This window comes from Notamacropus eugenii, chromosome 2 (assembly GCF_028372415.1).
Source record: "Notamacropus eugenii isolate mMacEug1 chromosome 2, mMacEug1.pri_v2, whole genome shotgun sequence".
NCBI classification, from domain to species: domain Eukaryota; kingdom Metazoa; phylum Chordata; class Mammalia; order Diprotodontia; family Macropodidae; genus Notamacropus; species Notamacropus eugenii.
The window spans coordinates 290,536,433-290,559,695 of record NC_092873.1 but is presented as its reverse complement, the minus strand read 5'-3'; the positions used below and the strand labels follow the sequence as shown (position 1 = coordinate 290,559,695).

The following is a 23,263-nucleotide window of genomic DNA, read 5'->3' as shown; positions in this document are numbered from 1 at the left end:
CTATCTACCCCAGTCGTTCCAGCCTTAATTTGAAAGCAGATGATGGACTGAGACCCAACTGCAAAGGATCCCAGATCACTACAGCCATCATCAGCATCCCCACCCCCCCAGCGCTGACCCCGGAGGGGGAGAGCCGACCGCCACCATCAAGCCCTGGCTCCACCACGAACATTCCCCCCATAGGCAGCAACATCGTCAAGGTCTCTGCCTTGTAAAGCCACTGAGGGAAGAGCTGGTGGAAAGGGTGGCAGGAGGGATGGGGAGGTGAAGGGAGCCTGTGGGGCCAGGCTGTTCCCTTCTTCCCCTGTCACTCCTGCCTGTCCTGGCTGTCCCCCTCGCACTAAAACTGTGCCTGCAAGCAGGAAGGAGACCCCACTGCAGCCGCTGCCCAAGGGGCATCATCACCCCACTCTGCAGGAACGCAGGGGCAGGGCAGGGAGGCAGGGTCCAGGGGCCTGGGGAGGGGCCAGGTGCAAGGCCAAGCCCTGGTAGGGTGTGGTGGGGGGAGCCTCAGATCAAAGTAATGATTGTTTCTGGAGACTCCAGCGAGGAAAATAAAAGAATGAGAGAGCAGCACAGAGGCCGAGAAATCACATGCAAACAGGAAGGAAATATTAACACTGTGTATTTAAGCACCTTTTTCAAGGCTTTTAATGGATAATATTTATTCATGGGACATGACTGAAAAAAAAAAGGTGGAAAACAAAGCAGAAAAACAACAATTTTTGTGAAATGTTTTTCTCCATGGACCCAATACCTTTAACTAAACCAAAACAATGCATTTTATGAGTTTTTTTTCCCTCCTTTTATAATGAAGGCTTTAGGCCAAGATGTTAGTTGTTAGTGAGTTTTCTCTCCTTTTCCCACCCCAGGTGGGTGAATCTGGGCCACAGAGCCTACTGAAGCCTGAGTGACCCACACAGTAGCCATGTGACCACGCTGCAGCTCTTGCTCTCTCCAGGTCTTTCTGTCTCCTCGTCTTTGTACCTGGTCACTGCCCCTCCCTTTGTCTCTGTTCAGCTGTCTCTTTCCATGGCTCCCCGTACAACCTGGGTTTGCGAATGGCCTCCTTGGCCACTGCAGTACAACTGTATGTAGTAAAAATCCACCTGCTAGTTAACGGGAAACTGTGCTTTAAAAAACAAACAAACACAAAACAGAATGAAGGGGAAAAACCAAGAAGAGACAAGATGGTACTTCCTAATCTTCAGCCCCCCTGGTATTTCCGAAGTTTTGGTTGCAACCAAATTCATTAGCTTAGGATCTTGAAAAAGGAAAAGATCAGAGAATCTTGTATCCTGATGAATACCAAATAGCAAAAGATGGAAGAGACACTCCATGGAGTATGAAGACAACTTTCTTCTCTCCTATTTTTCTGCTGGTACTGACCATGTAGTCTGTCCAGTACATGGCCAGGAACCTCTGGGCAGCTTCCCCTTAGACCATACCTAACCTGGTCAAGGGCCTAGGATACAGCCAAATGGTTTTCACATCGGAGAACCTGACTTCATAGCTGAGCAAGGTTGGTCATGTTTTCTCAGAAATGATGTTTTAAGGTGTGGGAATCTGAATGGTTCGTAGCTGGTCTGTCCAGTTCCAAGGACTGGAACACGTAAAGGGCTGATGTCCCTCTGAGCAAGTGTATAAAGATGGCTTTTTCTTGGAAACCTGGGCACCACTTCATGAAGCAGGGCTCGGGGGAATATCCCCTTGTCCATTTCTATCACTTCCAGAAGAAAAGAGTAGACCAGCCAATCTACTACAAGTAGACCTTTCCCTGAGTTTTGGTCTCGATAAGTTCATCCATCCTATCTCCTGGATTCCCTACCTCATGACCACTAATTCAGCCTGGACTTTGAAGGATTAAAATGGTCATGCTATCTCCTCCACCCCTTGGAGCTCCTCAGCAGTTCCTCAAACCCTGCTGACCAGCTAAGTGGTTATCATTCATGTAGCTCTTCTGCCTCAGCCTTCTGTAGATAAGATTTCTCTGCTCAAGAAACTAAATTCACCCTCATTAGGTCTCCCCATGACCCTGGCTCTATAGGCCCTTTAAAAGGGATTTCTGAGTTAGTACCTAATCACAATAAATGAAGAGCTCCAGATAGGGCAAAGGAGAGGGAGCCTTTCCAATTTCATCTGCTCATCATGTGCTAACTGCACTCAAACTGATCCTGGCCTCAGGAACCTTCCCCAGTATGGGAGGGAAATGGTTCCTGCTTTCTATGAGTGGAATATCTCAGTGGGAAACAACAAAACCATTATTGTGCAGCTGTGGATCATGGATGTATATATACATCAGAGTAGCCACACAAACCTGAATACACTGAATTATCAGTGCTTAAAATTTATTTACTACACAAAGGTACCTCCTCAGTGGAGAAAAAGAAAAGGACTGGGTTAGGGCACAGAATGAGACAATCTTATGGAGGGCAAGTAGTGACTTGGCATGGCTTTTAAGAGCAGAAAAGAAACAATTCCAAAGGTTTAGCATCTGAGTTTACATGCTTTGAGAGGAAAAGATTTAGGTCAAAGACACTGATCCTTCATCCAACCAAAACAAAGCCTAACCCTTCCCTGCCTTAGTAGATTTCAAGTTGCAGCCAGCCCTCTAATTATCATCATCTCTGCAACAGGTAGGCTGGTGGTCCTCAATGCTTTGTCTGACACCAGGCCCATACTTGAAGCCTTCAATCTGTTCTAGAAGAAACTTTGAGATCACAGGCTTATCTCCATTTCATGAGGAGGCATCAGAACTGAATTTTCATGATGGCTAATCAATATTAAAATCATACTGGGTCACAATGACCCACCCAACTCAAGTACTTTGTCTCATTATAGAACCAAAGGTTGTTTTGTATGTAAACATCTATAGTATTGATGAAATGGGAGTTAAAGGGGATTTGGAGGTCACCTAGAGTTCTACCCCCCAACAAATGGCCCCTAAAGTTTTGAGATGCCCCCTAATCACCTCTAAGGCTGTTGTGACTCCAGATTCAGGGCTCCTTATGTTGCATCACATCTGCATTTGCCATTTACAACCCATGTCAACTCATCAAGTCCTTTCCCCACACTGGGCCTTGCTTTCCTCAGCTATAAAATGAAGATATTGGACAAAGTGACCTCAGAGATACCTTCCAGCGCTAAAGCTATGATCCTCTCGTGACATCCATCAAATCCCAAATAACTTTGCTCATCACTGTCACCGCTGCCACATCTGCCTTTCAGTCCCTTCCTAATCCCCAACACTTCAGCTTGACAACCCTCAGCCAGAGGTGTGACCTTGGGTTTAATACAGGGTGGCAATCAAGTAGCTATGTATATGTATATATAGGAGAAAAACCCAAACATGACAACTAGATCCTTTTAGGCTGCTTAAGTAGTGCTAACAAGGAAAGTCCAACTTCTAAACTATACTAAAAGTCTGCTATCTTTGCAACTTGCAAAAAGACGACCTAAAATTAGGATTGGGTCTTCCTCTGCCATTGGTCCCCTAGGAAACTGGTCCTCAAGCTTTTTCTGTTCATGAACCACCTCTAGAGAGATCCCATATACCATGTACCCCCAACTCCACCTGTCAAAACAAAGTTGAACAACAGAAGTTATGGTACTGAGTTAAGTCTAAACACTATTTGTGTATTACCTTGGAGATCCAGTCCAAACCTAATAACTACACTCCAGAAAGATTAAGGGACTTGGCCTAGGAGGCATAGCTCATTAGTGGCTGAGAACCAAGAATAGAAGCCCATCTCTGTCAAAACAGCCCTCTGACACATCAAAATAGAGTATTATTGTAACAATCCATTCATGCCAAATGCACTTGTCACAATGCTCAGGAACCTAAGATGAAGTGACCTGGCAACTTGTAGGTGGGAGGAGAGGAAGAGGGAAGTTCAGAAATCACACTTTGGGAATCCACCACCTTAATGTGGAATCAGTTTGGGGTGCCAATTCTGCATGTGTCAAAAGCTTTTCCAGAGCCAAAAGATGCAGCTCCCCTTCTCTAGTCTTTGGGGAGGGTTGAGAAGCACTAACATTTCAAACCATAATCCTTTGGACCTTATTTAGCACTTGCACCTTTTCCAAAACATCTGCATCATATGCTCCTCATAACCCTAGGTAGCGGGCAAGGGAGACATTTTGTTCTCCATTTTGCATTTGGACAAACTAAGGTTGACTTGACAGGATTAGGATGCAGCCTTATCCAGCATTTTCTCCACTGCATTTTCCCCAAGATTATCATACAGAACCTACATCTCTGGCATGGCCTTTGCAGGGGAAAGTCTTATTCAGAGCCATCTATGGGACATCAAAAATTTCTCAAAGGAAGAACTATATCCATTTCTACTTCTCCATGGTATGTCTTTGTGAATAAGCCTTTTGGGCTGGGGACAGTTACATGACAGCCTGCTCAAAACACCAGGCCCCCTCAACAGCAGAAGACTGAGGACTGACTTCAGAATACTGGCAGCCACTTTTGGCTAAGATTACACAAGGGGGATGAGCCTTATGCAGTCGCTGCCAAAGGAGCTGATCTCTCATGCTTACCTAAGGGCCTAACACCAGCACAAAGAAGGGTGAAATTGGGCAATACATCAATCAACAAGCATGTACCAAGCAGTTACTACACACATGCCAGGCACTGTGTTAAACACTGGGGATACAAAGAAAAGAGCTTACATTCTATATACATATAAATAGCGACCACGTAATTTTGACCAATGATTAGCAAAGGTGGAGAATTCATGAATATCTGAGACTACAGATCAAATATGTGGGTAAAGCAAGCCCTTGAAGATTTCTCTTGCTCCCTAATCTGGGATCTTTCCACACTCTGAGGGGATAACTTCATTGAGTATGAAAAAGTTGACTTTTAAACTTAGGAAAAGATTGAAAGCATGGGTCAAAATTAGGTTTTAAGATTCTCTGTAGATTCCAGTGATCCCAGCTCCCCTGTCCCCTATAACCAGATAACTGTGAGGTTGGTTATGCACATGGACTTTTAAAAATTTATGTAGCATAGCCAAACATTCGCTCCCCAACCAACTAAATGGCACTGTGAATATGGCCAAGCAGGGAACTGATAGGCATTTTTTTTTACTTGTGGGTTTCTTTGTGGAGAACCTCATTCGTTTGCAAAGTGCTCCATGATGACTGAAGAGAGAAAAGCACTGTCCATGACCCTTAAGAGGCTTATTAGAAGGGACCATCAAAAAAACAAAATGGTTTAAAGAGGTTCTAACTTAGTCTTGTTTGTTTCGTTATGTGTCTTTCTCACCAAGTTTAGGACTGGCCTTTGTCTCAGCAAGTCACTTACCTACCTGGGGTGGGGATCACTCCACTTGGTGTAGGGTGATGATCTCAGTCCCAGGGGATTCCTTGGACCAAGGAATTATTTTACAAAGTGGGGACTGGGGGTAGAGGGAGGGTTGGTATATTTTTGATAATCAGACATTCCAATGCAATGTTCTCCTTAGAGGTTCCCCACCCCCTTTGTTGATGTTTATTGTGAGAAACATTGAGTATGTTCCTCTCTATTTTCGTATAATAAATGGGCTTTGCTTACCAACGTCACAATGGCAGAGACAGAACCGCACTGTACAAAACTTCAGGAAGATTCAGACTTCATCTGAAAACCACTTTCTAAAACAAAAGTTCTTGAGTTTCCTGTTGTCTTCTCTTTGAAATTGTAGTGCATATGTTAAAGTGTGTCTATCATTGACAGTACCGAGTCGTGTGCCACTGCTGTACCTGATGTATCCAATCTGGATTAAATGGCATATGTGCCACTGACCCCAAAGTGATGCTGCGTGCTTACTGTATTCTGCCTTTCCCTTTCTAAACCTACCATGGCCCAGGAGGCAGCAGTTGTGATTGAGGTCTCTTTTGTTCCTTGTTAGAAGCCCTAAAGATCATCTGGCCCAACCTCCACAATTGTGGGAAGAGCACAGCACTGGAGTCAGGGGGCCTGGGTCCAGATCTTAGCCCCGCTCCTTCCTACCTAGGGGCAGGGTGAGGGTACATCCTCTCATGATCTCTGGTTCTGGCATCCGTAGGATAACAAAGAGGGACCACAAGACATCCAAGATTCCTTCCAATTCCTTTACAATTCACTTACTACCTACTTACCTTTGAACAGTAACAGCTAATATGTATCCAGCACCTCCTACAGGCCCAGCACCATGTCAAGCCCTTTAGAATTACTTGGCCTAGATGACCTCTAAGGGCCCTTCTAGCTCTGACTCACCATCATTCTGACCAAGGCTAAAATGCCTCATACAGAATTCCTGAGATAAGCAACAATGCTTGCCTGAACACTTCCAGTCATGGAGAGCTCACTACTTAACAACACAGCACATCCCAGCACAGCTGCTATCAAGTTCTTCCTTACACTGAGCTAACATCTGCTTCTCCAAGACTTTTCATTGGTCCTAATTGTGTCAGCCACAAATCTGAGCCCTGCTCTAAGGGAATAAACAAATCCTCTAAACCAAGATCCCTTCAACTGAAAAAGCTCAAAATGAACTATTTTCTAAGGAAATGTTTACACAACAGGAAGCAGCTACAATATCACAAAATTTAAAGAAAATTCTCTTAAAATTGTCACCAGCCACATCTTAGTCATTGGAAATGGCATAAGAAAGAGACACTTTAGGACAAATATCCAAGGGGTCAAAACGCCCAGTAGCTAGACTGGGATTTACATCCACGCCAAAGGTTGGCTGCTCCAACTCTCATTATCCACTAGGTGTCGCCCTAGCCCCAGAGCTCTCTAGACATCAAGGATAGTAATCAATACTTACATTTTTCATTAACAGCATGCTTGGATATCAAATGACAAGCCAATAAACATTCCAAACTTTGGGGATTCCATCAGTATTTTGTTAGAAAATCAACCTGCTCCCCTGTCTACAAAGGTGGAGTCTAAAATATAGTACAATCTTAAGTGCAACTACACTAGCAGAAACCTACCTTCTCACAACGTATTTTTTAACATTAGGGTTACTGGAGTAAACTGATGGTATAACAAGCCTGAAAAATATGTAACCCATTTTAGAAAATATACTTTAACATCAAATTTGCCTATTCAATAAAACAATCATCTAAAAGAAGAAATCTTTTACTTACTACTATTAACCTAATTTGAATTCATCCTGACGATAAGAAGTTGTAATACAAACACTTTTGGACAGCATCCACTGCAGACATTTTGCCAATTCAGAATGGTCCCTAGGTCCCTATCTTCAACTCATCTGAATTAGGAAGGTCCTATACTATTTGCAAACATGATTCATTCCTAATCCCCCATCAATAACCTTGCTCTTGAGTCACAGAACCATACATACTCAGAGATCACCTTGTCCACTGGCCTCGTTTTCCAGTTAAGCAAACTGCTCTTCTTAGAAAGACTTGCCCATGATCACTCATAGTGGAGTGATCATGGGCAAGTCTTTCTAAGAAGAGCAGTTTGAGCCAAAGAGCAGTGGAGCCAAAACTAGAACCTGGGTCCTGATGCTCATCCAGCACTCTTTCCTGGCCAGGCCATAGTAGTTTTTCTAATCAGCATCTACCTCACTCTCCATAGCAAGTTTCCTAAAAATGTCTAGCAAGTTGTAAAGTTTGTCAGGATGTCAATCCTGAGATAAACACACTCATTTTATGAAGAGAATGCCCGGCAAGGGAACCTAATTGGCTGTGTCTGCTGATGAGGCACAATTTCAAAATTTTTCTCACAAATGCTCATGAAAAAGAAAACATATATTTTGTGTTTAGCTTCTCTCCTCAGACTAGACTCTGAATAAAGATGTGCTCATCTGTGGCTTATTCCAATTTAAAAAATAACACAGAGTAACAGACAAACCTAAAGAGAATCCAATTAATTTCAGGACTAATGGGCAATTTCATTTCTAATTAAGATGCAGTGGCATCCTAATTAAAATTCCCTGGCAATGACAGGCTGATTGGCTGTATTGGGGGGGCAGGGAGTGGCAAATGGGACGTGGCAAAGCAAAGGTAAGGTGCAATGACAGGATCCTACTTCTGTGTGTAATTAAAATCTTTACCACTGTATGGCAGACTGGACCTAATTATGGAATTGCTATTTACATGGTTTTAATTAATTCATTCTCATTTGGCAATACCAAATAGAGAGAAAAGTAAACCCTCCCATCGCTCAACCTCAGAACAGTGTCAAGTCAAGTTCAGGACCATGGTTGTGTGTGCGCTTTGATAATAGATGCCTATCACTGTGAGGGTGTGCTGACAGCAAGGGGAATGGTATTTATGTTACCTAGCCCTCCTAATAGCAGCAGCATTCCAAAATGAAGAGCCAACTCTGCTCCCCTAAATCCTGGCCTCTTCCTTCCAAAGAATCAAGGCCTTCTTTAGAGGTGTCAGCCACAGCAGGGAAGAAACACAAAAGACAGCAAATTCTAACTTCTAGTGACTTTTTGAATAGCCACAATTTTAGAATGAAACACTTCGTAACAAGAATAACTTTTTCCTCCCAGTCTGACATAACAGATCCCTAATGATAGAAAAGGCCCACTGAGAAGAGCATTTAGGACATGGTGTGGAAGCAGGATGGACAGAATAAAAGCTGGCCTCCACAAGCTATTCAAGTGAGAACCAAAAAGTTAATAAATAGTTCATTGTGACTGCCTTCTGACAGCAAGAATGGGAAGATGACAAGGCGAGCCAACAGCCATCCTGACCCAGTGTGCTGCAAAACTGGGCAGCCTCAGTGGGAACAGACATCTGAAAAGTTAACAGTGAAAACATAGCGGGGTTCATGACTTTAGAAACTCATTTCATGGAAATAAACAGTATTCTTTCTGTTTGGGCTTTTAAAAGTTTAAAGAAACATTTTTACAAAAAATCCCTACTTACCTCTTTAAAAGGGAGGGAGTTCATGGTCAAAAAAATGCTAAAAGTATTGTATCCTCACATCACAGCTATGAAAATCCAGCCTGATTAGAGACAATTTTTTTTTTTTTTACACAAAGTCCTTCATAATATTTACATCTCAGCTGAATGTTTCCTTGGGAGCAGGTGGTGGTATTTTAGGAGTGTTTTAAATAAGGAGTGGTATGGTACTATGTTTAGTTTATTTTTAAGGGGGACAGTGAAAGAATGGTAAGAAAATGATGCACTAAGACTCTGCACACAAAGTTCTCTTTTTCAGAGCCCAAATCTGTGAATTTCCCCAAAAGAGAAAGAGGAAATAGTAGCTCACCCGATACAAACCAATCTGAAGAATAAACGCATTTCATAGAACCTCAAGCTTTTAAAAGTTCCTCCAAAATGCCATTACAGTCCACCCTACAAGACAGTCCCCCCCCAAGGCACCAATGAGTTGCTATTACTTGAGGTTGCACAGGTCACTGCCCCGCATTAACTCCTGAAGATAGATGGTGTTCATGTGATAGGCGGCCATCCAATCGGAGTGTCTTTTGGCATTCCAGCTGTAGGACTGTGAGGCTGCTGCATAGTACTCCTGCCATGCCCAGTAGCAGGATCTCCAGTAATCCTCATAACTCTGAGGATTGGTGGGGAAAACTGGAGGTTGCTCCCCAGCATGATCACACCAACTCTCCTCGTGAGGCTCCCACTGTGGCTGGTGAGATGCCCGTTTGGGAACACTTTTCCTGCTGCGCTTAGAGGCCTGGTTAGCTCCTTCCTCCCTCCCCAGGGCTTTCATCGGGATGTGAGGGATGTCTTGGCTTTCCTCCACACTTGGGGTTTCACTTCTATTCAAGGGCTGATGGGGAGAAGCATGGCCTGTCAAGGAGGCCGATTCACTTTCTCTCGCCTGGTTGTCAGAAGAGCCTTCTAAACATGATTTGTTCCCTTTGCTCTGGGACGATGCTCTAGAGCAGCCGGAATCACTGTCACTGGCCGAATCTTCCGAGCGGCCACTGCTCACCACGGCCCTGGGGCTCTCCTGAGTTTGTCTCCATTTCAATAAACCATTTTGGGGCTGCAGGGCCTGCTCCCCAGGACCAGTATAGTGCCTAATAATTTCTACATGCTTCTCTAGTCCCTCCTTAATGTAATGTTCATAATCTTCCACCAATTCTGAAAAAGTCACTATGCTGGGTTGCTGGGTCTTAAAGGAAGACAGACAAGGGATTTTGGGGAGTGTGGCAAGTGAAGCTTCTCTGGCCTGGTTCTGAAAGATGCTGGAACTTTCATCAGGGGTCTGAACGTGGTTTTCTACTGGTTCTTTCAACTGTGCAGCATAGCCCACACCCCTGTAGAGCTCTACTTTTTCTTTGGTTCCACACTCAGAATGGCTTTTCCCTGGGTGTTTCTGCTTGGTAGCTTTCTTTGATTTGACCATCCCTGTAGGACCTGAAGCTGTCTGTGATACAGCCACGTGGCTACTCTGAGTTTTCTGTGTCTGAACAATCCGATCTGGTTTCTGAATTATTTTGGAGGCCTGGATGGGTACATTAACAGAGCCAACTGTCGGCATGGCAGCTTTGACCTCAATATCCCAATCCAAACATTCTTCCATCAGGCCAGGAGGAATTGGATCTACATAATAAAAAAAGGAAAGGGTTAATATTCCCCTAATACTCCTATCAACTTGCACAGAACTGCAGCATGGGCTTCAGTGGTCCTAAGAACACTTTTCTTATGAGCTCTTCTTGGAATATGGCAGACAACCTCCCTCCTCAGCAGCAGCACTACCATCTGGTGGAAGCTTCCAAAGTTTCTGAGGGTGTGGAGAAATCTTCCCCAGGATTTTCCTCTTCCTCTTCCCTTTATCAAACTTAAAGAAAAAGAGGAACAGGACATGTACTCCCCACAACTTCTAGCCTACTGGGAATTCAATTAAACTCAATAAACATTTATTAAGTACCTACAACAAGCAAAACATTATTCTTGGGATGATTTTCCAAGTTTAAAATCTAACTGGAGAGAAGCAGGAAGGATGGGTAATTCCACAAGTATCTATGTGTAAAGAAGAGGGTATATTAAACTGTGTATACCTTTGACCCAGCAACACCACTACTATATTTACACCCCAAAGAAATATAAGATAAAAAAGATCCATATGTACAAAAATATTTGTAGCAGTACTTTTTGTAGTGTCAAAAAATTGGAAATTGCAGGGGTGCCCATCAACCAGAGAATGGATAGACAAATTATGGTTTACATACACGAGAGAATACTACTGTGCTAAGAAATAATAAAGGGAATGGTTTCAGAGAAATCCAGGAAGACTTAATGAAATGATGCAGAGTGAGGTGAGCAGAACCAGCAATTTATATAGCAACAGTAATACTGCAAAGACAAACCAGTTTGGGGATGACAAGACAAAATGTATTTGAAAATAAAATTTAATTCAGAAGAGGGAGGGATCAATGCCTAAGAGAGGAAGTACTGTGAGAAAAATGGGCTGGGTTTTGAAAGAAGGGAGAATGTCACCAGATGCATAGAGGGAAGGAGAACACAGAAGGAGAGAACACCATTCCAGATTCCGGAAGATGGTGTGAACAAAGGCGAGGAGACCAAAGAGGGAAAGACTGGGGAACTGAGAGGAGTTCAATTTGGCTAGAATATTGTGAAGTAGAAAAGAGTGGAAGTGTGGGCTGGAACCAGATTATGCTGAGCCTTGAACACCAGAATCAGAAGTTTTACTTTAACCAAGAGGCAATGAGAAGGCCCTGGAAAAACCACGCTGAATCCTAGCAGATGACAGATGAGAGAGGCATCACTTAAGTTCAGATTAAAAACACTGGAAGTGACATAAAAAGTAAAAAGCTGGTTAACCATTTCACAAAAGGTGGGAACAAGGAGTTGCAGCACCATTGTCTGGGGAGTCCAGGACTCCTTCCCCTACCAATAAGCATGCCAACAGTCAGGTCTGCCTTTCCACATGAAGAGTAACAAAGCCCCTACATTAAGTCCCTGGCTCAGCTTCGTTGTTACTGATGATGGCCCTGCTGTGTCAGCTTTTGACAGCCATGCTCCCCCTACCCTGGCACCCCTTTTGTTGTCCAGATCCTCTACCTAGACCATCTCTGACCTTTTAGTCCCTAGTCTTCTAACCTGAGTTGTTCTTGATCTCTTTTGGTTCTGGACTTCTTCCCCCATGAGCTACCCGTTTCTCCTTGCCTTCCCTGGACTTGACCACTCTCCTAACTTAAAAGTCCTTGCCAACTCCCTACCTTGTCTAGCCAGATTCCCAGGCCTCTCCCGGCTATTCTGTTGTCAGTCATCTTCCCGAGTAATACACATGCAGAGACTTCTCCACACCATCAAAGATCTACTCTATTTATTACATAGTTAAAGATTCCAACTTGGCACCTTCATGCCCTTTACCATGCCGTACTCTTCAGGCACCCCTTTAAAAAAAATGACATTTATTCTAACATCAGTTTCCACTAAAGAGGGTTTTGCTGGCCAATCCTCTGGTAGACCTTAAAAGTAATATACAAATAAGACTAGAATTTTTAAAGTACTTTGCATAAACACTAATCAAACTGGATTATTATATATAGAATGAACTTCCCAAGGGAAACCATGTTGCTATTTTACCTCTGGAATTAAATTTAAAGACGACCAATTTCAAAAAGAAAGGAAGAGAATTTGGAACTCAAAATTTTTAAAAATGATTGCTAAAAAAATTGTTATATGTACTTGGAGATATTTAACGAAATAAATTTAAAAGCCTATTTTAAAAACTATATGTGTTAAGTTTGGCGTTAATATTTTTTCCAAGAATTATCTTCTCCAGATATATCAATTCTGATTATCCAATAAATATATTAAGCCCTATATTCTAAATACTAACATTTAGTTAGTTTAGTGGGTGCAAAAAAAGCTTTAAAATTATTTTTCATTCACCCACACATAAAATTCAATGTATTAAAAAATACAATCTTTCATGAGAGATAACTTCTCTTTCCTCTAAACTCCCGAAACACTTTATGTCTCTTGTGGTATTTTCATATTCTACATTAGTTATTTGTGTGACTATTCTATCTTCCCTATTACATCTTAAGCCCCATGAGGACAAGAGCCCTATCTGTATCTATCTTGTCCACAGTAGCCTAAAACAATGCCTTACAAAACAAACAAAAAAAACATTTACCCCATTTTCTGAATGAATGGTTAAATATAACAATATTCCCATATGACTAGGTTTTTAAAAAAATATTCCTTAAGTGTCAAACATAATGTTTAAAAATAAAAGGACAGAGCATAAATGACATTAAAACAATAATTCCATCAAATCGAGTGTATAGATGAAGATACTGCCCAAACTTGAGATGTTATACAGAGAACGGTCTAACAGCCTCTACTTATACAAACAAAAAGTTATTATGCAAAGACCAATCCTTCTAATACAGTAATCATATACACCTTGTGTTGGCAGATCTTCAACAAATTTCTGATAACAAACTGTACCTGGCAAACAGAGGAGGTTAAGATTACATTTCTGGGCAATTGTCATCATCATATTTTCTTCCTCTCCCCGGCAACAATAGGTTACAGCAAGCCCCAAAGTACCTAAAACCGAGAGGTGTAAAATTATACTTGCTGCTGGACATAAATGATACCTACAATTCCAACTATCTCATAAGGGCCCTTTCCTCAAATAAAGTAAACCATATTTTTTTTGTTTTGTCTTTTACCAAAACGTCCAGCTCTGCCAATCCGATGCATGTACGTTTCCCAGTCCAATGGCACATCCAAATTTACAACCAGATTCACCTTCTCAGCATCAATCCCACGTGAAGTCTCAAAATGAACAAGATAGCAGTTGTTTACTTCATAACGTTCCCTCATTTTATTTCAAAATGTACATTGTAATTTCCACAAAAAAATCTATACTACTTTGGCACCACAGATGAAGCCAAATGAAGGACAGTACTTGGAAGTATACATGAAGGTAAATGGGTTTTCCAAATTCTGCATGTGATATAGTAGAAACAGTACCTGACTGGGACTTAACATCCCAACTCCTACACTTACTAGCTATCTCACTTTGGGAAAGTCTTTTAAATCTCAGTAAACCTCAGTTTCCTCATTTGAAAAATAGACAATACACCAAATGCTGCATAAATATAAGGTATTATTATGTGAACCATTACTGTTTTAGCTCTAAGAAAAGGGACAAATATCAGAGCCATTTCAAGAAATCATTCCACGGAGCTGGAAGGAGGTAGGCTGTCTTCTGGTATCCTCTCAATACACGCACATAAAATATACTAAATCTGTACATCTGAGGACTAGAACATGTGTCAAAATGTGTTAGTCATCCAAAGTGAACAGAAAGCTTACCAAATCCGTTGAAATGAGGACTCTGCAATGGAACTGCTTCAGCTTGGCCATAGCATCAAGACGTTGGTTTTGATTCATGCTACCTGAAGAGACCCAGGAACATCCAAAGTTTTATAACCTCTTTATAAGCACTGGTACTATTCCATTTTACTATCACTCAAATACATAAAAAGCAGCAACCCTGACTTCCACTCAGTATTTTAAGTAACTTATTTCAAGATTTCAATATTTATGATTTCATTCACATGGCTAAGTCCTCCAACTGATGCAAATTCTGGTCCCTTCAAACTTTAGCAGATTGTCTGATAAACTGATATAACTGAAAGAACTTATCATGTGCTGACAGGCATCTCCAAATGCAGCTAGGCTGGTCTTTGGATGACAGTAACTGGGCCCGTAGTAGGCCTCTCTTGTCCCATAGGACCTGCCAAAGCTTGTGTTCTTATTACCATAGCTTTCCAGAACCCAGAGTCACCTTCCACAATGAGGCATGATAGCAAGATTTCAGTTCTCTTCAAATTTCTTTCCTATACATAATAAAAATAGCTGGCACCCATAGAGGCTTTAAAGGTTTACAAAGCACTTACAAGTATTATCCCATGCCCACTTTACAGATGAGGAAACTAAGCCTGAGAAAGGTTAATTGACACACACAGGGCCACATACAACTACTAAGTGTCTGAAATTAGATTTGAACCAAGTTCCAGCACTATCCTCTTTCTAGCTGCTATATCATGTGACAAGGAGATATGACAGAATATGAATGATTCTGAATGAGTTATAAGAGAGATGAGTTTCTGCTATGGCTCCAGAATAAAAAGAATATTTTAAATTCATCACCACACAAACACAGTACCTATTTTTAAATAAGATGTACATACTATATAATGTCCAACAATGATGATGAAATACGCTGGAGAGAGCATCCGAAATAGTTGGGTTAGAGTTCCACCTTCCACCATTTACTAACTGTGAAATCACCATCTCTGCAAGATTCAGTTTACCCATTTATAACACAGGGATGACACATCTCATAAGAGTCTCGTAAGAGAAAAAGATTAATGTACATCAATTCCACTTTGCCACACAAGGCATCTTAACCATAAATATGAGCTCCCATTCAGATTACAATGAAGGCTTAACAAAGCATTACACTTTGGAGGGTTTTCTGATGCAAATTTAAAATGTTTTTCTATCAGAAAACACTCTGTCCCAAACAACAGGTGAAAACCAAAAGTGAGTCACAAAAACACCTCATCTTAGTCAACTTACTTGGTATCTGAAAAAAATACCCCAAATAATTCATTCCTGCTAGACCAAAAAAAGTAATTTAACTATGTGGAAGGAAATGGCATGTTCTTTTAACTCCCCTAAGATATTAAAATTGGCAGCTCTAGTTGAATGACAAAACTTCATCACAGTTAGGTAACTTAACAAAGTAATCTTTTCACTACCACAAACGTACTCTAAAATTTCACAAAAACAATTTTCTAACTAGAACAATATTTGGTACTATTTTGAAATTACAGAAAAATTGGAGAAAATTCCTTTTTTTTAACCAATCAAAGTACAACTTAAGCAGCAATTTTCTTTCTTTTGAAGTTACTCATTTGACTGCCTCCAAACCCAAAGACTACATCTGACATACCTTCTTCCTTTGGGAACTGTGGTATTATTACAAGGGTTAAAAGAACAACCACTTACCTGAAATGCACTCAGCAGGAAAGCCCTTGGATGACAAGATATCAGCCAAATGCTGGGCTCTGTGGGAAAACAATATATACATCTTCAATCTTATGATTATAGAATTCATCCAAAAAACTTTTAGATTCCCATGAATATCTTTCTCCTTTACCCAGCATCTCAGTCTTAAATTATATTACCTGCTATGTAGATTGGAGAAGACCAATGCTTGATTAAATGGAATTCTACTGAATAATTCTTGCAAGTGTTGGGTCTTTTCCTCAAAAATTTTATGAGGCAAGGGATGTGAATTTACCACTTTGTAATACTGCTTCAGCCCTGTGCAAAAAAATTAGGAATCATTAGTACAGAACGAACAGGCATCATGCCATGTCAAAAATTATTACAAGGGCTATAACAGATGTGTACTAACAGCTGACAATGGAGGGAAAAACCATCAGAATATCATGAACTTAATAATATGCCAATGGATATATCTAAAACCTACACATACCAATAAGACTTGGGTCACTGGAATTCAGCCTTACAAATGTGGGGTCTCTCATGTACCTCGTCAAAGCACTGGCCAAGAATTCAGGGTAGGTAGCTGATACTGCCAGCATCTGTTTGTTGGCAGGCAGAGAAGAATAAATCCAACTGGAGATAAAAAAAAAAAATAAACATTCTGGAGATATGCAACGCATACATCCCTTGGAAAAGAAAGTAAAATGTATTCACGCATTTTGTTTTAATGGTTAATCCAGTTATTTTTCTTACTTTATTTGTTCCTGGAAGCTCCCTTCTTCTAGAAGTTTATCTGCCTCATCAAGAATAAAAAGACGGATACTGGCTGTGTTCAAGTAGTCAAGTTCTATTAACTGTTTAATTCTGCCTATGTTTCAGAAAAAATAAAAACTAAATAATAGTGAAGGACCAACTACATACAAAGCAAACATTTAAGCATTATGCATATGTGTATGTACATACGTAAATATAAATACACATATATAACATAACTTTCAAAAAATCTAAACAATAGTAACAGCAACTGTTGGAAGCCTGAGAGCAGACCGACTATATAACTATTAGTTTTAATCCCCTAATATCCTTCCCCAGCTCCCATTAAAATCTTGCACATAGTTAGTCAAGCCAAAATGGAAATGAGGTCATGAGTCCTAATTAATCCAATTTAAAAACCTTTTAAAGTGTCTACTCAACATCTAATAACTACTAAGTGCAACAACATACCTCTGACACTGTGAAAGAGGCATATGGTTAGAGACTAGATTTCAGAGTTAGAAGACATAGGCTCAAATCTGCCTCTGGCTGTGTGACCCTGGACAAGTCACTTAGCCTTAGTGGGCCAGGCAGCTCTTCAGACTCTAAGCTCAAAGCATGTTGCCAGGCTGCAGGGGTAAAAGAAACTCCACCTCCCCCAATTCTCCATAATGAGGAAATCACTTGTGCAGACAAAAAACAAACAAAATAAATTACAAGGCACTGCTAGGAAAAAAACCCTCTGTTTTCAAGAAGCTTCAACCAGGCCCTGGATGCTACTCTAAAACTGAACATTTTCCCTCCTGAGGCATTTCCATGTCATTGATATTTTACAAGAAGGATAGACTATCCACTCCCGGCTGACCTGCAAATTAAGATAATCCATAATATATACGTTAAAAAGTAATGTCCACAGAACAGAAAGCAGCTAATCTTTCACCCTGTCTTCAGAACCATTTTGTCCCAAGTAACACTTATGATTTATTTCCAAGTCAAGAGGAGTCCTTATTTTCACAGGATCACAGACTTAGATCAGGGAACCTCAGGTCATCTGATCCATCCCCCCCCCTCCCTTTTTTTTGCTTTTTACAAATAAAGAAACAAAGGCCAGAAAAGTGAAGTGACTCATCATCTAACGTTACAGGTAATAAATAAGTAGCAAAGCCAGGACTCAAAACTAGATTCTCTAACTCCAAAACTGCCACTCTTCCTAATGTACCACACTGTTTTCTCATTTGCTCAGTTCCCCTCGCTCTGCTACAGTGTTTCTGGCACCGGCCATTAAAAGAGTAACCATTGCCATTTTAAGAATATACCATGTTCTTGCCTAGAAAAGTTTATTCAGTCCCTAAAAAGTAAGAGTAAACTTACCGGGAGAGCCAACAGCAATATGGCATTTTTTAAGTCTGGTCTTGTCTTGAGATAAAGGTGTCCCCCCAATAAAAACATGGCATTCTAAACCTTCCATCTTGATTCCAATGGCTGTGATAACAGAATGGATCTGCACGGCAATCTCTCTTGTAGGAGCCAAGATCAGAATCTGGGGGTCGGGGAAATAGAGAAAAGAAGAAATCAATTCTCTTTTCAGAATAATTGGAAAAAATATGGAAAGCATCTAGTCCCCACTATGGCTCAGGAGTACAACCACCCCTACAGAGACTGTTTGGGCACCATCACATTATTTCCCTGGAAGATGCTAAATGGCAGGCATCTTGGTCGTGGGAAGGATGCTCAACTTATGCTTTTGAGTCATGGCACAAGTGAGGCAGGGGAGTCAATCAACTCTAACAAAAATTGAGCGTCTCAGAGGACGGATCACTAGGCATCGGGGCCGGTAAAGACTTCATTCTTCCTGGGCCACGTGCCCTCGGCACCAGCACCAGCACCAGCACCAGCACCACACTCACGAGGCCCTTTCACACCTTACCGTCCACTGGCTGGGGGCCCTCTGCTCGCCGGCAAAGCACTCACCTGGGTGGCCAGGTTCTCCAGAATGAGGGAGTCCAGAGCTACGGTGGAGAACACGCAGGTTTTCCCAGTGCCGGACTTGGCCTGAACGATTAAATCTGGAGGGAAGCGCACAGGGGCAGTTAGAGAGAGGCGGGCTTGGGTGGCTCAACGATTATTGACTTCAGTGGCCCCTTCCAATCCCGCCCCCCCCCCCCCGGGAGGTCGCCACGTGCAAGAGGCCGGTCAGGGAGGTGGGAGCCCCTGGACGGGGGAGGGGGAGTCGAGCTCCTTCTATCCAGCCCGGCGGTGGCGGAAGAGAGCCTAGGGCGGGCCCCGGGCCGTACCCAGACCGCAGCGCCCCAGCGGGATGGCCTTGAGCTGCACCGGCGAGGGCCGCTCGAAGCCCGCCGCCCGCAGCCCCTCCAGCACCGGTCGCGACAGGAGCAGCGAGCCGAAGTCCGCTGGTTCGGCCAAGAGCACGTCCCCGGTGCGCGCCCGTGGGCCCGCCACGTCGTGGGCCGTGCGCAGGCTCCGGCTTTGTCCGGGTTCCCCCGGCTCCACGGAGGGGTCGGGCACGGGAGCTGAGCCCGCCACCATAGCGCCTCCACGAGTAACAGAGACCGCCGCAGCAGCCATGCCGCCCACAACCGCCGCCGGATCTCGCGAGGGGCGTGGGGCGGGGCGAGAGAAACAACTTTATCGACAAGCCGTCCAGAGCGGATACGGACAGTGGAGGCCTGCCTGGGAATAGCCGGAGGGAGCGGGGAGTAAAGGCCAATAGAGAAAGAGGCGGGATCAAGAGACTTGGAATCAAGGGCGGAGTCAAGGGGAAGGAGGAAGGAGGAAGAAGGGGCCGGAAGGAGAAAGGGACGAGGTCCGGGGTGTGGTGCCGCCTGTCGGCAGAGGGCGCCACCGGCTCATACTTCGGTTCCTCTCCCTCTCTTTCCCCTTCCTCCGCCCCCTCCCCGGTGACCTGGGGACGAGAGGAATCATGCAGCCCACTCCGGTGCAAGGGGCTAGGTCCGCCTTGCCCCTCGAGAGGCCGCCGGGGGCTTCACAGCGACTGGAACCAACGAGCCCGTTATTCAGCCTGCCCCGCCCCCGACATACGGGCTATTGTTGCCCTGACGTCAAGGCCGAAAGCATTGTAGACGTCACAGGGTCTTCCCGGTGACGCGAGCTCCCCGGCGAACGTCATATTTTAGCCCCAACCCATCTTAGCTCGAGTTTTTTTTAAATAATTGAACTGCCAGCTCGGTAACCAAGCGTCTGTGTGTCTTACCGCCGCGTGCCAGGCGTTAGGGAAACAGAAGGAGGCCACGGACCAGGCCTGCCCTCAGGGAGCTTACCAGCTCACGAGATCCGCCAAGCCTCCAGCGCAGTGCCTGTCACCTGGTGGGCGCCTCACAAAGGTTTCGGAAGAAGAACGTGTTCCCCCAAAATCATGTCTGCCAGCGTGGTTTCTGACCACGTATGTGGCATTCCGCTCCCGTCGTTACCCACCTCTGAGCCAAGGAAAGCATCTCACCCCCTTTCCCACAGCTCCCTGGTATACAAGAAAAAAGTTGTGGGACCCCAGAGATCATCTAACAAAATTCACCATCCACACCCAGAATATGCTAAAGAGGAAGGGCACTCCCAGAAAAGGGAAGGGACTTGGTCAAGGTAAGCCAGGCAGTAAGCGGGGCACAGCAGGGGGCGGACCAGAGTCCTCTGACAAGCCCATCCCCCCATGAGGCTAGTCCATACTCATACTTCTGTGATTCTGTAAGCCCATGGAGGTGGCTGCTCCCTTCTTCCCTCCCTCCCAACAGTATGGTTTCCAACCCAACCATGGTAACTCTTGTCTTTGTCCTCCAATAAACAGGCAATTATTAAGTGCTTACTGTGTACTGGCCCTAGACTAAAATTACAAGCAAAACTAAAGACAATCCCTGCCCTCAAAAAGCTTACTTTCTAATGAAGACAGTGGTAGATGAATAAGAATTTATTTTTTAAAAAAGGCAAAGGACAGCCCCTGCCCTCAAGGACCTCAGTCTGAAGAGAACAAGCAAACAACTATATACTAACATGATACAGGATAAATTGGAGATCGTCAACAGAGGGAAGGCACGGGCATTATGGGGGATTGGGAAAGGCTTCTTGTAGAAAGATGGGAAGGAAGCCATTGAAACTGGAAGGCAGAGATAAGGAGGGAGAAAATCCCAGGAATGAGGGACAGCCAGAGGAAATTCCTAGAGTCAGGAGACGGTGTTACTGGATTGCAGACTATGTGCAGGGTAGTAAAGTGTAAGGAGATTGGAAAGATAGGAAGGAGCCAGGTTGCAAAGGATCTTAAAAGTCAGAGGGTTTTATATTTTATCCTAGAGGTGCTAGGAAACTATTGGGGTTCTTTGAATGGAGAGGTGACATGGTTAGACCTGCTTTTAAGGAGATACATTTAACAGCTGAATGGAGGATGGACAGGAGGGGCCCTGAGATTAACTATTGCACAAATCCAGGTGAAGAAGACCCACCTGGGTGGTGGCAGTGTCAGAAAAGTGTCAGAGAAGAGCAGCTGACATACCTGAGAGATGTTTTGAAGGTCAAATCAACTGAACTTAGCCACAGACTGAATGGAAGGAAGAGGGTAATGGGAAAGAAGAGATGTGGATGTTACTTAAGTTTTAAACCTGTGTTCCTGGGAGGACAGTGGTACCTTCCACAATAACGGTAGTTAGGAAGAGGAGAGAGTTTTGGGGGGAAAATAATATTTGGTTTTGTACATGTTGTGTTTAAGACAATTACAGGGCACCCAGTCTAAGATTCCATTAGGCAGATGGAGGTGGAAGTCTGGAGGTCAAGAGAGACTGGATGAGTAACTTTTAGGATTATCAGTATAGAGATGATGACTGAGTCAATGAGAGTTGATGAGATCACCAAATGATAGAGGGAGAAAAGAAAAGAGACAGAGTCCCATGGGATACCCAGCGTTAGCTTGAGTGACCCAGATACAGCTCTAGCAAAGGAGAAAGATCGATCAGATAGAAACTGGAGACAGCAGTGTTATGAAAACCTAGAGAAAAGAAAGTCCCAAGAAGAAAAGAAAGGTCAAAAGTGTCAAAGCTGCAGAGAGGTCAAGAAGAATGAGAATTGAGAGAAGTCCAAGATAGGTTTGATGATTAGGAGATCATTATCTTTGAAGAGAGTTGTAAATGTTAAATAATGAGGTCAGAAGGCAGGCTATAGACAATGAACAAAAGGGACTTGAAAAGAAAGTGGAGGGAAGAAGGGGTTACATGGACAGGGTATAAAGTGGAACTCCAGGAAGTCAGGAGCACACGTAAGTTTAAACCTTCAGGAAGAGAAAATGAATTATCAAAATGCTGTCATACAGCGCAGACTTCTTATACACAACAGGTGTTTGCCTAATATTGTTTGAATGAATTACAGTACTTAGACTGTGTCATCTCCATGCCTCATAATTATAGTGCAGATGGACCAATGCTTTTATGGGGGACAGATGGCTAAATAACCAGTTATTTTGTTGCTAGCATTTATGCACAATAATGGCCAAAATATAGTTCAAAGGCAAAAGCATAGCCTGTCTCATTTATCTAGCCCTGGGTTTATTTGCATGCCAATCAGGAAGCACCATGGGAGCTGATGAGAACTGGGGATAATCTCTTAGACACAGTCCTTACACAACTTCTGTGGAATTTTATGAGTGAGGTGCCCAAAATAAGTTTGGGGATACAGATGGTCAATCAGAGATTTAACAAGAGTTAAAAGGAATTTTCTAATCACAGAGTTGTCTGGGATGAGGGGAGTAAAAGTTGTTAGCAGAAGATCAAAAGAATAGACTTAATCTCAGTGTGGAACCTTGACTGTGTTTTGCTAAATATCATGGGACATACCTATTAAAAGAGTTATTTCTTGATAGGGAGGGGCTTAACAACCACTACATTCTATGGCCTGAAGATAGTAGCAGAGAGTAGTTCAACAAGGAGAAATGTCAGTGGACCAGTCACAACCAGAAGAGATGATATAACAAACAGTGGAGGAGTGATACCCATTAAAGATGATAACAGCAGTAGGAGAACTAGGAACTATACATGAAGGAACCCATGTATAGGAAGATGTGCAGCAAGGGCAATTCCCATCTCCCATACTGTCGTCACACTTCTGCTCTCCATTCCATCACCTCTTCTGACCAGGGTGTCTTCATTTGGCTGGATGTGCTCTTTCCACTGACTCTCTCTACTGATTGTATTATGTCTGAGCTACTCTCTGCTACCATGTTCTCATTTTCAGTCTTCAGGGCCATAGATTGGGGGTGTAGCACATAGAATGAGTCTTCCTGGCAAGAAAGAGATTTTAAAGTTCTTGTAGTGCATGGTTGAGGCCTACAAGCCACCATTCTGAGCCAGAAAGCCAGCAAAAGCCCCAGATTGTCTATTCTTTTGATTGCCTTTCTCCTGGTATCAATCCCCAGTCCCTGGCAATCTCTCTGACTTGGGATTAGAAATTCTTTTAGCTCCTATTAAATCTGCTTCTTTATATTCCTGACTTTATT

The 23,263-nt window shown here is 43.1% G+C and overlaps 3 protein-coding genes across 4 annotated transcripts in view; 2 read left to right on the top strand and 1 right to left on the bottom strand.

Annotated features, from left to right (window-relative positions):
• KCND3 (potassium voltage-gated channel subfamily D member 3) overlaps window positions 1-5,800 on the top strand; it is a 307,637-nt gene extending 301,837 nt beyond the window's left edge. Inside the window, exon 8 of the mRNA XM_072644347.1 lies at window positions 14-5,800. Within this exon, the coding sequence (XP_072500448.1) occupies window positions 14-215 (202 nt within the window). The 3' untranslated portion in view covers window positions 216-5,800. The remainder of the gene's footprint in view (window positions 1-13) is intronic.
• Window positions 5,801-9,088: 3,288 nt separating this feature from the next.
• DDX20 (DEAD-box helicase 20) lies at window positions 9,089-19,344 on the bottom strand. The gene is made up of 11 exons (XM_072644346.1): window positions 19,053-19,344; window positions 18,730-18,824; window positions 18,130-18,298; window positions 16,759-16,873; window positions 16,496-16,638; window positions 16,182-16,320; window positions 16,003-16,061; window positions 14,299-14,381; window positions 13,650-13,755; window positions 13,423-13,524; window positions 9,089-10,539 (listed from the first exon to the last, which is right to left on the bottom strand). Exons 1-11 carry the CDS (start codon window positions 19,342-19,344, stop codon window positions 9,362-9,364), a joined length of 2,481 nt encoding a protein of 826 aa, XP_072500447.1. The 3' UTR covers window positions 9,089-9,361.
• Window positions 19,345-20,283: 939 nt separating this feature from the next.
• INKA2 (inka box actin regulator 2) overlaps window positions 20,284-23,263 on the top strand; it is a 45,451-nt gene continuing 42,471 nt past the window's right edge. For both annotated transcript variants that reach the window (XM_072644349.1, XM_072644348.1), the window contains exon 1: window positions 20,284-20,373. The gene's annotated coding sequence lies outside the window, so the exon portion shown is untranslated. The remainder of the gene's footprint in view (window positions 20,374-23,263) is intronic.

Coding starts and splice junctions, on each gene's coding strand:
- DDX20 (XM_072644346.1), bottom strand. CDS start 19,344: ATGGCTGCTGCGGCGGTCTCTGTTACTCGTGGAGGCGCTATGGTGGCG. Junction 13,756..14,298: donor TCCTCATTTCAACGGATTTG/GTAAGCTTTCTG, acceptor GTTCATTTTGAG/ACTTCACGTGGGATTGATGC. Junction 13,525..13,649: donor TGGCAGAGCTGGACGTTTTG/GTAAAAGACAAA, acceptor TCTCGGTTTTAG/GTACTTTGGGGCTTGCTGTA.